We start from the raw sequence: 15,277 nt of genomic DNA, 5'->3' as shown, positions 1-15,277 counted from the left end.
GTCTCTCTCAAGAGAGAAAATATAAAAGTTAGCTCTTGCCTCCAACTTAGGAAGAGTGAGAGGAAGGGCAGGGGAAGGTATCAAGAAGACAAAGATAAACATAAAATAATATGTCTTGTTCAGTACAGTTTTCAAGATTTTAGAACATGGTAGGGAAAATGTACTAGAATATAGAGGTTAAAGTGTTCCAATTTTTCACAAAGGTTCCAAAACATTTTGGAATTCAAGGTTTTAGTGGAAGACTGTGTTGTATTATTATCTCTATTAATGTTAACTGAGAAGCTAATATGACTCTTCACTTGGTTTTATTTCTAGGTAAAATCATTGTTAGTTAATACTCATTGGTCGAGCACCACTACAGCTTGATACTCTTATTACCATTCTGGGCTCATGGGTGAGCCAAATGTGTATTTACTGTTCACAAATGTGTATTTACTGTTAACTTTAAAGGCGCAATCCCATGTATTGAATAGTCACTCTTTAGCTTCATTCAATAAGACACAGCAAGGAGAAAGACTTATCTTGCAAAATGGCTTTCAAGTTCAAGTTGAACTGCAGTATTAATATAGTCACCCTGGGGCACTTCTTGTTAAAACAGCACAATGTTTCAACTTCTGACAAGACTCCTAATATACAGCCTTGAGTATCAACCTCAGATTATTCTTTTCCTATAACCAGAGTTGAGTCTTTCCAGAATAACAAAGGTACATATGAGGTACAACCCATCACAGCTTTTCTCGTATTTATCTTGTAGGTAATAAGAGGTTTCTTTTTTTAAAACTACAACTCTGCAACTTTTAAAAGATGGTTAACATTTTCTACCATGTTAAATTAGCAACATAAAACATTATGCTTAATCTATAAAGTTCTATTCTGGTTCCCTACAATTTATATACAGGTTTTCATTTCTAATCTTCAGGAAAAAAAAAAATTCCTATTTGATATTTGGTAACAGAGCATTAAAAGATACTATACACACGTGGCATATGTATATTTACAAAATACACTTCAAAACGAAGCTGACACACTTTAGCAAAAGTCTAAGCTTGCATAGATTAAAAAAAAGAATTATGAATACAATTTTTGTTAAAATAGAAAAATGGGGAATAAAAGTTACAGAATGGATATGAAGAGAGATCTTTTCCAAACTTTTATTTGTGCACATTCAATTGAAAAAGATAACTTTGACAGGTTCTTTGGTGCCCATATTCAGCATACAAAAATGTAAAAGACTATTCACAAATAAAACACATTAGCTCAAACTGGAAAAAAAATAATGACAACAACAAAGCGATCTGCGGTAGTGCACACGGCGACAGCTCTGCTCACGGGGACATGAAAATCACTGCGAAAATAAATAGAAGTGTCCTTTTGTAAAAGCAGCAATGTCACGTCTTGTAAACTTCCTTTTTATATTACAGCAAGGTTTGAAATAAAATCCAAAGGGCCTGGAGCTTACACTGTAGCCATGAAAGAATAAAAGAGTCTATTTCCTCAGTTACTGTTGGTCCGGTTTTCCTTTTGAGTCCAATGTGCAGCAGGTTTTAAAAGGTGCTCAGTTAAGGATTCTAACCAATTAAGTGGTGAATTATAAAATCTCTTTCCTGCTTTCAAACACAAATGGGTAAATCTGTTCCACAGCAGAAGCAACAGCCTTTACATTGGGTCCTGCAACAACACAATGGAGGAAGAGGTGAGAAGAGGCAGAAGAAAACTAGGAAAAGCTGATTTCCCAGAATTACAAAGAACTGAGTACCTTAGAATATCAGGTTGTTCTTTTAAAAATCTACACTTATATAACTGTACACACAGTCATAGTAACAACCAAGAAATACAATTTTTTACAAACAGTTAAAGGGAATCAAACATAAAATGATGTTATTCATCTTGGTTTGGGCACCACTGTGAAAAGAAAGTACATTAAACACACACACACAATCACAGAGGAAAATACGAAGTGCTAAAATACGCTCATTAAAGGAAGGGAAAACAGGACAGAACTAGACAACTATTAATAATATCCTTTTGGTCACTGTAACCTGGCTTCTGGTTAGGCTACAACTGAAGCTCATCACAGGAGTATCAAGCAACCCAGCAGAAGTAAACAAAGCTGCTACCAGAGTTGGGAAACCAGAGGGCTGTTATAAACTGCACGGTCTGAACATCCCCACAGATTTACCACTATCTGGTATTCACATCTTTACTACTCATCGGGTCATTCACCCTTACAGCTTACTTCCCTGGTGGCTCAGTGGAAAAGAATCTGCCTGCCAATGCAGGAGACGCCAGTTTGATTCCTGAATTGGGAAGATCCCCTGAGAAGGAAATGGCAACCCACTTCAGTATTCTTGCCTGGGAAATCCCATGGACAGAGGAACTTGGCAGGATACAGTTCATGGGGTCCCAGAGAGTCAGACATGACTTAGTGACTGAACAATAACTGCCAATTAAAAACAAAAAAGCACCAGGGATGAGGTGATGTAATATATTTATTAATCCATACAATGCTAAGAGTAACTTTAAAATAAGTAAGCTTTCATCGAAATAGGTAAAAATATATATAGAACAGTGAAAAATATTTTCATAAAACCTATTTTGAATAAATACATAAATACATATATTGTCCCCCACTAACATTTACACTTACTTTTTGAAAGATCCTAAAAATGTACATATGCATCCACTGAGAACCCTTTCCTGACTCACCTCAGTCCCTCCAGAGAATAGAGCTCTGCCTGTCAGGGCCACTCAGAATGTGTCCACTGAACTAACAGTTCAGAGGGTATTCCAGATGTTAATATATAATGCATACTAGGTAACCAGGTCAATGGTCTTCAGTTTGCCATTGTGTTAATTATCTATTAACTTAATATATATTTTTTACATAAGCATTATTTTACTCCATACTTCTTGTTGTTTAGTCACTAAGTCGTGTCTGACTTTTTTGCAACCCCATGGACTGTAGCCCACCAGGCTCTTCAGTGCATGGGATTTCCCAGGTAAGAACACTGGAGTGGGGTGCTATGTCCTTCTCCAGGGAATCTTCCCAACCCAGGGATCAAACCAAGTCTCCTGCTCGACAGGCAGATTCTTTACCACTAAGCCACCAGGGAAGCCCAACTCCATACTTAGCAAGGACTTTATATATTTTAGAACCCTGTGAAGTCTGAGCTCCAAAGTGTAGAAACCTAGAGAAGGAAAGAAAGAGACTTGTTCCCCATCACCCCATTTTTAAGATTCAGGCATGATCCTGGCAAGAGCCTTTAAAAGTCTCCAAGGAAGATGTGAAAACCCATGGATGAATCAAAACTAAAGCTTTTCTATTGAACGTTTATAGGTGTATTTTCCTTTAAGGATTAATGGAATAAAAAGAAAATTCAAGGACCTAAAGTAGTTTTCCTTAATTTTGCCAAAGACTGGACCTGACTCCCAAGTAATGTCTATGAACAATTTATAACCACAATACCATTAAAAAAAAAATCACCCTGCACACCTAATGCTACCCTTTGACATCTATGCCTACTCTTTTGAAATCACCTCTTCCAAATAATTAAAAAGACTCAGAAGATATAACAAAATACACATTACAAATAGATACCAATTATATTTGAATATTCTGCTCATGTAAAACCTCTATGAAGTTCATAAAACAGGCTTGAGTATTTTAAATGCAAGACATCATAAACTTAAAAACAACATATGAAAACATATACTAGAATATTCTTAATTTCAAACTGAAAACTCAAATGCCTATGGAACAATATATTCACATGCTGGGTACTAAAGAGCAATAAGAACAACTGATCCACAACTATGTGGAACAATACAGATGAATCTACTAAGGTAATGATGAAGATAAAGAAGACAGACATAAAACTGTATACATAAGATTTCACAATAGTGTTTAAAAGCAGGTTAAACTCATCTACTGTGTTTGCCAACAAAGGTATGTAGAGTCAAAGCTATGGTTTTTCCAGTAGTCCTGTTCGGATGTGATAGTTGGATCATATGGAAGGCTGAGTGCTGAAGAATTGATGCTTTTGAACTGTGGTGCTGGAGAAGACTCTTGAGAGTCCCCTGGACAGCAAGGAGATCAAATCAGTCAATCCTAAATGAAATTAATCCTGAATATTCATTGGAAGGACTGATGCTGAAGCTGAAGCTCCAATACTTTGGTCACCTGATGTGAAGAACCGACTCATTGGAAAAGACTCTGATGCTGGGGAAGATTGAAGGCAGGAGAAGAAGGGGGCAACAGAGGATGAGATGGTTGGACGGCATCACTGACTCAATGGACATGAGTTTGCACAAACTCTGGGAAATAGTGAAGAACAGGGAAGCCTGGCGTGCTATAGTCCATGGGGTTGCAAAGAGTCAGACATGACTTAGTAGCTGAACAACAACTGTGTTAAAAATGAGGAGACTGGCTCTCTGAGGAGGGCAGAAGGGGAAAAGCATACTTTATCTCTATTTTGGTACGAACACCTCATCTTATTCAATCCATAATTGACAAGCTTGGTTTCAATATCATAAAATACCTGTTACTGTGATACTTCCTGTTGAAAAAATCTGTAATGTAGCTCTTAGCGATTTTATCCGATAGCACACAGCAGGATGAAGTTCAGGTTCATAACTATACCAAAAAAGCCACAATTAAAATAAATATTTATAGATTGACAAGTAATTTCAAATTTGGTAAGTTATATTGATTCTTTGAAGACCTACCTGGCATGAGGTCTATTGTTCTTTGTGAATTCTGGCAAACGGATTTCAAAAGGCATGTTACACACTGCCAAAACGTTAACAACCTTAAAATCTGTAAATATTACCTTTAGGAGAGAAGTAAAACCAATGAATTATTTTGAAACAAACAAACAAAAAACTTACTCACTGTGGCAATCTTAATTTTAAATCTTAAATTTTAATCCTTAAAAATAAGAGCAAACAAGATAAACAGAAACATTTAAAGCATGATTTAATATTTGAAGTTACCAGAGACTGCTTATTGCTGTAATTAAAGCGGAGAAACGGGGAGCTCAAAAACTTTATTCAAAAATAAACAAAGCCTGAGATAACTGCATGAATAAAATAGTACATCTGGGTCTTCTGAAACTTATTTTAAGACTGTACTTCAAACGGGATATTTAATCTATCAGTGTAAGAGGGAGAACAGTGAGGAAACATTAAAGCAGATTCCTCCAAAAAGAGTCAAAATGGAAAAGCTGTCATTTCAAACTCAAAAAGCAGTGGACTCTGAGCTCCAAAGGCCAGACTTCTTGTTATATGCAGTAAGGTAGAATCATGTTTCTGTGAATTTAGTTAGATGTTGGCTCACTTGGGGGGACAGAATGAGGAACAGAGTGACAAAATTGTGTCTTTAACTCACTGGGATTTCTCGCAACATCTCTAATGTAAGGCTAAGAAAAGAGGCTCCAAGGCTGAAAATAATGTCCTCTCAATATTAATAACTTTAGCCACTTCTGCCAATATTTTAATGATTTTACCCTGTAATCCTTTCAACTGTTCCTAGTAAAACCACAAATCTGGATGAACTAACTATCCTCCAACTCAGCAGTCACAAGGCAATGAGAGAAAGTCACAATACGTACCCAGTGGCCCTGCCATCAGTCTCGGCTCTCTACCGAACTCCTGGCCAGCACCAACATCCCCACACCCCCCAGCACCTTGGTGCCTGCTTGGCCACCTTCCACCTCAGGGGAGACTGCAGTCATCAGAGAGAAACTTGACCCCCCATCCCCTGCCACCCAAATCCCAAACTGCCTAGGCCCATCTCTTTTTCTTTTACTTACTCATCATTTCTAAGTGACCCAGTGAGTCCAGGATACATATTCATTTTATTCAAAGTTATGCCTCCAGAAACTATATTTTATAAGGCTGACCTGCTAGAGATGGTCACCTTACAAGGCTGAGAGCCCGCTAAGCAGTGTGTACGTGTCAATAGGGTCCTGTGGCTCTCACCCATCATCCTGACACAGCATTCTTGTGATGATCAAACACAGATTGTGTGTGTGCATGTGTGTGAGAGAGTGTGAATCAGAGAGAGAGAAGTGAAAAATGTCAGGAGTTGAAAAGCAGTTAATCTATAAGGAAACAAGTCTCTCTCTATGGGAAAGCAATTTGTGAAAAAGCCAGGATCCCATACAAACATCCTTGCGGGCAAAGTCTGGCACTACGTTTTGAGCTGAAGGGACAGAATTATACAACTTAAAAAAAGGTCAATCATAAGAGGACCTTGAGGAGACTTCTTCAATCCTATATATATGTAAAACTTACAGAAATAAATTTTTGGATATCTGCAGCTTGGATAGCTTTTGAAAACGTTACCTGAAATCCTAGTTTCTGGAGACTACGGGCTAAACGTCTGGCACCAAATTTAGCTTCTTCTTCACTATGGTTTGAAAGAAAGAAAAAGATTATCAGTTACACAAGAAATAAATTTTATACTGAGGAACACAACAAACTGTACATGTGATTTTGTTTTCAAGTCTGGAAAAATGTCTTTCCCATGAGGGGAAAATTAAAAAATAAAAACCCAAGTAACATTTACCTTGTTGCTCCAGTGCAAATAATTTTTCCTGAGGACCAAATTGTAGCTGTAATTCTAGGCTTTCTAAGCTTCATTAATACTTTCTGCAAAAAGAAAGGAAAACCAAAAACCCAACAGCTTGGTTAATTTCCACACATGGTTCTCCTCTGTGCGGCCATTTTATGTTTAAATACTACTTCAAGCTTACCTAAGACTGAAATAACTGTTCTCCAAACCACCCACTCTGAAATCAAGAACCACACTGAACATAAAGAACATATTAATTCAAAAGGACATTTAATTAATAAAAAATTCAAGGCCTGTCTATATCTCTCACTATATACTTGAAATCAATGTACTACAAGTACACATTCCAACTTCTCACTCTGTTCACATAACTGGAATTTGCAACTTGCCTGGATCCTTGAACATGCCAAACTGTGCATGCCTTAGGAACTTGGCATCGCTGTTACTTTCATCTGGCATTCTCTTCCTTCAGTGTTCTCACTTCATTCAGGTCTCTCACCAGATGTCATCGCTACAGAGAGACACTCCCTGACCATTTCACCAGCACACCCATCCCTTCACCCCTCTGTGACTTCTAACCCTGCTAGTCTCTGCTTCATGGTGCTCATTACTTTCTTCTGTGTCTTACAGCTGATATGCCTATTACATATTCATGACTGATGTGCAAATCTTGAATGCAGGAGGAAGTTTGGAGCTGGAGATGTAATTTTAGACTTCTTAGAAATGAAAGGGACTTAAAGCTATGGATTTGGATTAAATTTTCTACAGTGTGAGTGTAAACAGGTCAGGGACTAAGGTCCAAGATAACATGTGAATTTAGATTTTCATTGCAACTTTTCATTTATGGCAATATTTAATAAATGGCCATAATATATAAAAGAGCTAAATGTTTTACTGAATATGTAACAAAAAAAGGAACTGGACATTTCTTCTTAAAACTCTTGTTACATTTTGAGTTCCTCTCTTTCTCTGTCATATATTATTAAACTAGAAAGCTAGTAAACCTGGGGAGACCCAATTTATCACAGGCTCAAAACAAAATTCGAGTTAAAATACATTATAAAATTTCTTACCTAAGTAAGAAACAGAGTTTTTTCTACCTTTAGTTGTCTTTCGCTACCAGCTTGTCCATCAACTCAAGATGTTAACCTTCCCAGGAATAATGACTTGTCTGCCATATGGCATGCTCAAGTTTCAATGCAGCATTAAGCCTGTCCCTCTCTTTTTAGCAGATTATTTACTTCTTTTTAAAAGTGAAGATGGCATTATTGATGAACATGAAAATCTTTGTGACTCACTGAAATTTTTAATTGAATTCATCTGTACTTCATTTCTAGCCTGAAGAACTAATGCAAATTTACCAAGATATACAGGCATTTAATTTTTAGAGCTTCAGCAGGGCCTTCATACCCATTCTTAATTTTTATAATAAATGTATAAGGTATTGTCCTCATTCTTTACTTAGTATGTCATTCACAGCACTATAAAATTAGGCTATGTAGCACACGTAACAAAAATCAGATACTTACTCCAACATCACGCTTATAAATTACGTTTGCTCCCTCTAAAGCAATCTTCCTTAAGTTCAAATGGCATCTTGTTCTAAAAACACAGACTACATTTGTAATTAGAATGTCCAATGCAACATCACTGTCTGCATCCATTGGGGTAGTTTAAAAACTTGGCTTCCCACCACGAAGATCACATCCTGAGAAGTAAAAACAAATAATTAAATAATTAAACTCAAATGTTCTGTTAATATTTTGGTCACAAGGAATCTTGAAAACTAAAATGCAAGAAGTAGATCTCTATTTTTTATTTTTCAAATGTTATTCAAATCATGTCCTTTCTTTGCCCCATGAAAAACGTCACTTTTAAAAAGATAACGTGTCATAGAAAGTCTTTGAAAATCTGAATCTAACTTTCATTCCTTAAAACCAATCAGTAACTTTTACAGGCCAGGAACTTGCCAGACTTAACTCTTGCAACTCGCCTTTACAGCCACCACTTTCCAGGTGTGTCACAGCTATGGTGATTCTCCAAACACAACATGTTCAAGGGCTGGACTCTATGTGGTCCCAATGTCCAACCATTAACGGTACTAAAACCCACCTCATACAACTAGAAAGGGCTATATAAAGAATGACCTACTTTTTCTCTATTCCGGTAGGGCCATTGACTTTCTTAAGTTTTAAGATACAGCGATATTAATAATAACATTCATTAACAGACTTTCTTCATTTACTAGTCATTCATTCATTAACCACTTACTGAAAACCTCTACACACTGAGGAGACTGGAGAAAAACAGAAATAAGACAAAAGATGTCCTGAAGCAGCTCACCAGCCTGTGTATGTACGGGGAAGCTCTAACAAACAACTGTTTATCGCCATACCATTTTTACCAAGATCCCAATCTTATAGAATGTGTATCTTTTCAAAACAATGACAGGAATATTTCTAAAAACAAACAAAAATGAGCCCTAGTTTTACTAAGTACACGATCTACGTCCAGCTAAAATATTTTCTCTTTGAGTACGCATATCTTAAAAAAAAAGCAATGGTAATTCAGTTGACCTATCCCACAAAGAGAAAAATCAGAAAATGGTAACAACGCTCTTATAATTATCTTTATAATTCCTTGAAGCACTATATGAAAAAAGAACTAGTATTCTTTATAAGGATTCAAATTATTATATGACTAAAGCCAAGAGTCCACATTAAAAAAAAAAATTCTACCTTGTTTTTCTGCCTTTTAGTTTCTGGTAGGACACAATGAGAAGTCAGGTGGTGACGTTTAGCATCTCTGTAGGATCATACAGCATTGAACTCTGTGTATCATTTGAACCTCAACTTCATTCTATTTTCTTTCTTATATTTAGTTCAATCTACCTATCTGTTTGTTTTTCTGTTCTTTGTGCTTGAGCAACCTCAAATGATTCTTGGGTACAAGAGGCGGGGACAGGGGTGGCAGTGGTGTCTGAGGGATAGATACATAGGTGGACAGATTAATAAACAGAGGACAGGAGCAGTTATCAGTGGTGATCTTTAAGTGCACACTCAACATTCGATTCCCCACTGACTATTCTGAGGATGTAGGCCAATTATACAATCTATCTGTGTCTTGGTTTTCTCACCTATGACATGAAATGGACAGTGCCTAACAGATGCTACCATGGGAACTACATAAAATGTATGAAAAGTACTTAACACATATACTTGGAAAATAGTAACACAAAAAATAATAATGATTAGGGGTAAAAGTTTAAGTCCAAGTCCACAGGTAGAGCAGAGGTTTCTTAGCCATCACTTTCCATGATTCTATCATAACCCAGATATTGCTCCACTTGCTACTTTCCTATTAGAACTCAGAAATAACTGTGAGGCAGAGGCTTCTGACTGCTCACCCCAACACCCATTTCACCCCTCCTTCACAATGAACATAACCCAGATGTCTAGCTGGATACATTGTGGCAGGAAAAAAAAATTCTATACATTTTAGCCTCCCTGGCAACATTCCCCAAGAGGACACAAGCGCTGTACTGTCAAAGAAATGTAAAACAATATGGCTTCATGACTTCTGAGAAGCCTGCTCAGAGGGACCGAATTAACCAGAGGACCCTTTTGCCTTTCTGCTCTTCTTCATTCTTGCTGGATGGAGTCTGGATGTGAGAGCTGGAGTTCAAGAAGCCATTCAGGATCATGAGACGGGTATGGAAGAACAGTAAGACAGGAGAAGCCTGTGACCCTGATATTGTGAAACTCCTTATCACCCCCATCATTTTCTAATTCTAGACTTTACGAACGTGAGGGAAAAATCAATTTCTATTTTAAGCCCTCCTGGTGGACTTTAACTATATGCAGCCAAATCTAATCCTGACTGATACACATCCCATGATAAGAGGCCACAAAAAGCCTGACTTAAAAGAGAAATTACATATGAAGGAACTAAGTTGAATTTACCGCCTCACACAGACTTTTTACATCAAACAGGCTAAAACAAATGATTCAGATCTCTTACTCTGAGTATTAACTGCTGAACTGTCTGGAAAGACTACAAGGGTAACAGACAACGTAAAAATAAGTCAAAAAAAGAAGGGGGAACGCAAACTTTGAGAATGCAAAGAAGCCTTGAAATTGATTAAAATTTGATGATTGTTTCCATACATCAGCAACTTAAAATCTAAAAATAAAGTCATGGGCATAGATAAGTTAGGAAGTATTCACATTTTAGATGAGCATCCTAGCAAACAGTCACAGAAGATGTATCAAGAGTAAAATATGAGAAAGTCATTACTAAGGAAAACAAACAGGCAGGCATACTACATGAAAACCCCAGATTTTTAAAGCAGTACTAAAAAAGAGATGCATTTGCAAACAGTTAATATCTATCTTGTAAAACAAGAGTTCAGTTCAGTTCAGTACAGTCGCTCAGTCGTGTCCAACTCTTTGCGACCCCATGAATTACAGCATGTCAGGCCTCCCTGTCCATCACCAACTCCCGGAGTTCATTCAGAGCCGCATCCATCAAGTCAGTGATGCCATCCAGCCATCTCATCCTCGGTCGTCCCCTTTCACTTCTTACAGCTAAACACTTCGTATCACTTTTAAGTAGGATAATTCAAATGGCAAGCCAGTAAGAGACAAATCTCAATTTCTACAGAGCATCTGACAGCCTATTATAGTCCTTCCAATTCTGAGTGAAGCTAAATCATTTTATCAATGCGTGAAAAATTCTACCTGAGTAAACTTCTCTCAGCATTAAAGAGGAATGAATTGATTACCTCTAAAATTAGTTCAAAAGGCTTACATTATTCCTAAAACATACACTTTTTTTAAAATTAATTAATTTAAATCACTGCAGATGGTGACAGCAGCCATGAAATTAAAAGACGCTTGCTCCTTGGTAGAAAAGCTATGACAAACCTGGACAGCATATTAAAAAGCAGAGACATCACTTTGCCTACAAAGCTCTATATAGTCAAAGCTATAGTTTTTCCAGTAGTTATGTATGGATGTGAGAGTTGGACTATAAAGAAAGCTGAGCACTGAAGAACAGATGCTTTTGAACTGTGGTGTTGGAGAAGACTCTTGAGAGTCCCTTGGACTGCAAGGCGATCCAACCAGTCCATCCTAAAGGAGATCAGTCCTGAGTGTTCACTGGAAGGACTGATGTTGAAGCTGAAACTCCAATACTTTGGCCACCTGAAGCAAAGAACTGACGCACTGGAAAAGACCCTGATGGTGGGAAAGACTGAAGGCAGGAGAAGGGGATGACAGAAGATGAGATGGTTGGATAGCATCACTGACTCAATAGACATGAGTTTGAGCAAGCTCCAGGAATTGGTGATGGACAGGGAAGCCTGGTGTGCTGTAGTCCATAGGGTTGCAAAGAGTTGGACATGACTGAGCAACTGAACTGAACTCACTTTTTAATTGAAGGATAATTGCTTTACAGAATTTTGTTGTTTTCTGTTAAACCTCAACATGAATCAGCCATAGGTATACATATGTCCCCTTCCTCATAAGCCTCCCTCCCATCTCCCTCCCCATCCCACCTCTCTAGGTTGATACAGAGCCCCTGTTTGAGTTCCCTGAGACATATAGCAAATTCCCATTGGCTATCTATTTTACATATTATAATGTAAGTTTCCATGTTACTATTTACATACATCTCACCCTCTCCTCCCCTCTCCCCATGTCCATAAGGCAGTTCTCTATGTCTGTTTTCCCACTGCTGCCCTGCAAATAAATTCTTTGGTACCATCTTTCTAGATTCCATATATATGTGTTAGTATATGATATATATCTTTCTCTTTCTGATTCTGTATAATAGGCTCTAGGTTCATCCACCTCATTGGAACTGACTCAATGGTGTTCTTTTTTATGGCTGAGTCATATTCCATTGGGGCTTCCCTTGTAGCTCAGTCGGTAAAGAATCTGCCTGCAGTGCAGGAGACCTGGGTTCGATCCCTGAGTTGGAAAGATCCCCTGGAGAAGGAAACGGCAACCCACTCCAGTATCCTTGCCTGGAAAATCTCATGGACAGAGGAGTCTGATGAGCTGCATTCCATGGGGTCGCAAAGAGTCGGGCACGACTGAGCAACTAACACTAAACATTAATATTCCATTGTGTATATGTACCACAACTTCTTTATCCATTCATCTTTTGATTGACCTCTAGGTTGCTTCCATGTTCTAGCTATTGTAAACAGTGCTGCAAGGAACATTGAGGTCATGTGTCTTTTTCAATTTTGGTTTCCTCAGGGTATATGCTTACGAGTGGGACTGCTGGGTCATATGGTGGCAGGGTGGGGGGCACCGAGTGCAGCAGAGCATGCACGGGACCTTTGAAGGAGGTTGGTATTATCTTCATTACCTCCACCATAGTTTGCCCTCAGGTCAAACAACAGCAGGGAACACTGCCTCCCTCATCAACAGAAAACTGGATTAAAGATTTACTGAGCATGGCCCTGCCCATCAGAAGGAGACCCAGTTTCCGCCTGTCAGTCTCTCCCATCAGGAAGCTTCCATAAGCCTCATTATCCATCAGAGGGCAGACAAAATGAAAATCACAATCACAGAAAACTAATCAAACTGATCACAAGGACCACAGGCTTATCTAATTCAGTGAAACCATGAGCCATGCCATGTGGGGCCACCCAAGATGGAGGGGTCATGCTGGAGAGTTCTGACAAAATGTGGTCCACTGGAGAAGGGAATGGCAAACCGCTTCAGTATTCTTGCCTTGAGAACCCCATGAACAGTATGAAAAGGCAAAAAGATAGGACACTGAAAGAGGAACTCCCCAGGTCGGTAGGTGCTCAATATGCTACTGGAGATCAGTGGAGAAATAACTCCAGAAAGAATGAAGAGACAGAGCTAAAGCAAAAACAACACCCAGTTGTGGATGTGACTGGTGATGGAAGTAAAGTCCAATTCTGCAAAGAATAAAACTGCATAGGAACCTGGAATGTTAGGTCATGAATCAAGACAAATTGGAAGTGGACAAACAGGAGATGGCAAGAGTGGACATCGACATTTTAGGAATCAGTGAACTAAAATGGACTGGAATGGGTGAATGTAACTCAGATGACCATTATATCTACTACTGTGGGCAGGAATCCCTTAGAAGAGATGGAGTAGCCATCATAGTTAACAAAAGAATCCAAAATGCAGTACTTGGGTGCAGTCTCAAAAATGACGGGATGATCTCTGTTCGTTTCCAAGGCAAACCATTCAATATCACAGTAATCTAAGTCTAGGTGCTGAAGAAGAATGGGTCTATGAAGACCTACAAGACCTTCTAGAACTAACACCAAAAAGGGATGTCTTCATCATAGGGGACTGGAATGCAAAAGTAGGAAGTCAAGAAACACCTGGAGTAACAGGCAAATTTGGCCTTGGAGTACAGAATGAAGCAGGGCAAAGGCTAACAGAGTTTTCCCAAGAGAACCCACTGGCCATAGCAAACACCCACTTCCAATAACACAAGAAAAGCCTCTACACATGGATATCACCAGATGATCAATACCAAAATCATATTGACTATATTCTTTGCAGCCAAAGATGATACAGTCAGCAAAAATAAGACCGGGAGCTGACTGTGGCTTAGTTCATGAATACTTTATTGCCAAATTCCAACTTAAATTGAAGAAAGTAGGGAAACCACAGGACCATTCAGGTACGACCTAAATCAAATCCCTTACGATTATATAGTGGAAGTGACAAATAGACTCAAGCAATTAAATCTGCTAGACAGAGTGCCTGAAGAACTATGGATGGAGATTGGTGATACTGTACAGGAGGCAGTGATCAAGACCATCCCCAAGAAAAAGAAATGCAAGAAGGCAAAATGGCTGTTTAAAGAGGCCTTACAAATAGCTGAGAAAAGAGAAGCTAAAGGCAAAGGAGAAAATGAAAGATATAGTCATTTGAATGCAGAGTTTCAAAGAATAGCAAAGAGAGATAAGAAAGCCTTCCTCAGTGATCAATGTAAAGAAATAGAGGAAAACAACAGAATGGGGAAGACTAGAGATCTCTTCAAGAAAATTAGAGATACCAAGGGAACATTTCATGCAAAGATGGGCTCAATAAAGGACAGAAATGGTATGGGTCTAACAGAAGCAGAAGATATTAAGAAGAGGTGGCAAGAATAAACAGAAGAACTGTACAAAAAAGATTTTCATGACCCAGATAACCACAATGGTGTGATCACTCATCTAGAGCCAGACATCCTGGAATGCGAAGTCAAGTGGGCCTAAGGAAGCATCACTACGAACAAAGCTAGTGGAGGTGATGGAATTTCAGCTGAGCTATTTCAAATCCTAAAAGATGATGCTGTGAAAGTGCTGCAGTCAATATGCCATCAAATTTGGAAAACTCAGCAGTGGCCACAGGACTGGAAAATGTCAGTTTTTATTCCAATCCCAAAGAAAGGCAATGCCAAGGAACGCTCAAACTACTGCACAATTGCACTCATCTTACACGCTAGCCAAGTAATGCTCAAAATCCTCCAAGCCAGGCTTCAACAGTACGTGAACTGTGAACTTCCAGATGTTCAGGCCAGATTTAGAAGAGGCAGAGGAACCAGAGATCAAATTGCCAACATCCGCTGGACCACATATAAAGAGTTCCAGAAAAATATCTACTTCTGCTTTATTGGCTACACCAAAGCCTTTGACTGTGTGGATCACAATAAACT

At 38.5% G+C, this 15,277-nt stretch overlaps 1 protein-coding gene across 1 annotated transcript in view; it reads right to left on the bottom strand.

Moving 5' to 3' along the window:
* Positions 1 to 1,165: 1,165 nt before the first annotated feature.
* The window catches only part of TBPL1 (TATA-box binding protein like 1), a 38,175-nt gene continuing 24,063 nt past the window's right edge, over positions 1,166 to 15,277 (bottom strand). Inside the window, exons 2-7 of the mRNA XM_052645920.1 lie at positions 8,104 to 8,282; positions 6,569 to 6,651; positions 6,346 to 6,409; positions 4,726 to 4,829; positions 4,539 to 4,633; positions 1,166 to 1,668 (exon numbers count right to left, since the gene is read on the bottom strand). Coding sequence (XP_052501880.1) covers positions 1,589 to 1,668; positions 4,539 to 4,633; positions 4,726 to 4,829; positions 6,346 to 6,409; positions 6,569 to 6,651; positions 8,104 to 8,238 — 561 coding nt within the window. The 5' untranslated portion in view covers positions 8,239 to 8,282 and the 3' untranslated portion in view covers positions 1,166 to 1,588. The remainder of the gene's footprint in view (positions 1,669 to 4,538; positions 4,634 to 4,725; positions 4,830 to 6,345; positions 6,410 to 6,568; positions 6,652 to 8,103; positions 8,283 to 15,277) is intronic.

Source organism: Budorcas taxicolor, chromosome 9 (assembly GCF_023091745.1).
Source record: "Budorcas taxicolor isolate Tak-1 chromosome 9, Takin1.1, whole genome shotgun sequence".
In the NCBI taxonomy this organism is placed as follows: Eukaryota; Metazoa; Chordata; class Mammalia; order Artiodactyla; family Bovidae; genus Budorcas; species Budorcas taxicolor.
This window is presented reverse-complemented; position numbering and strand designations above follow the sequence as displayed.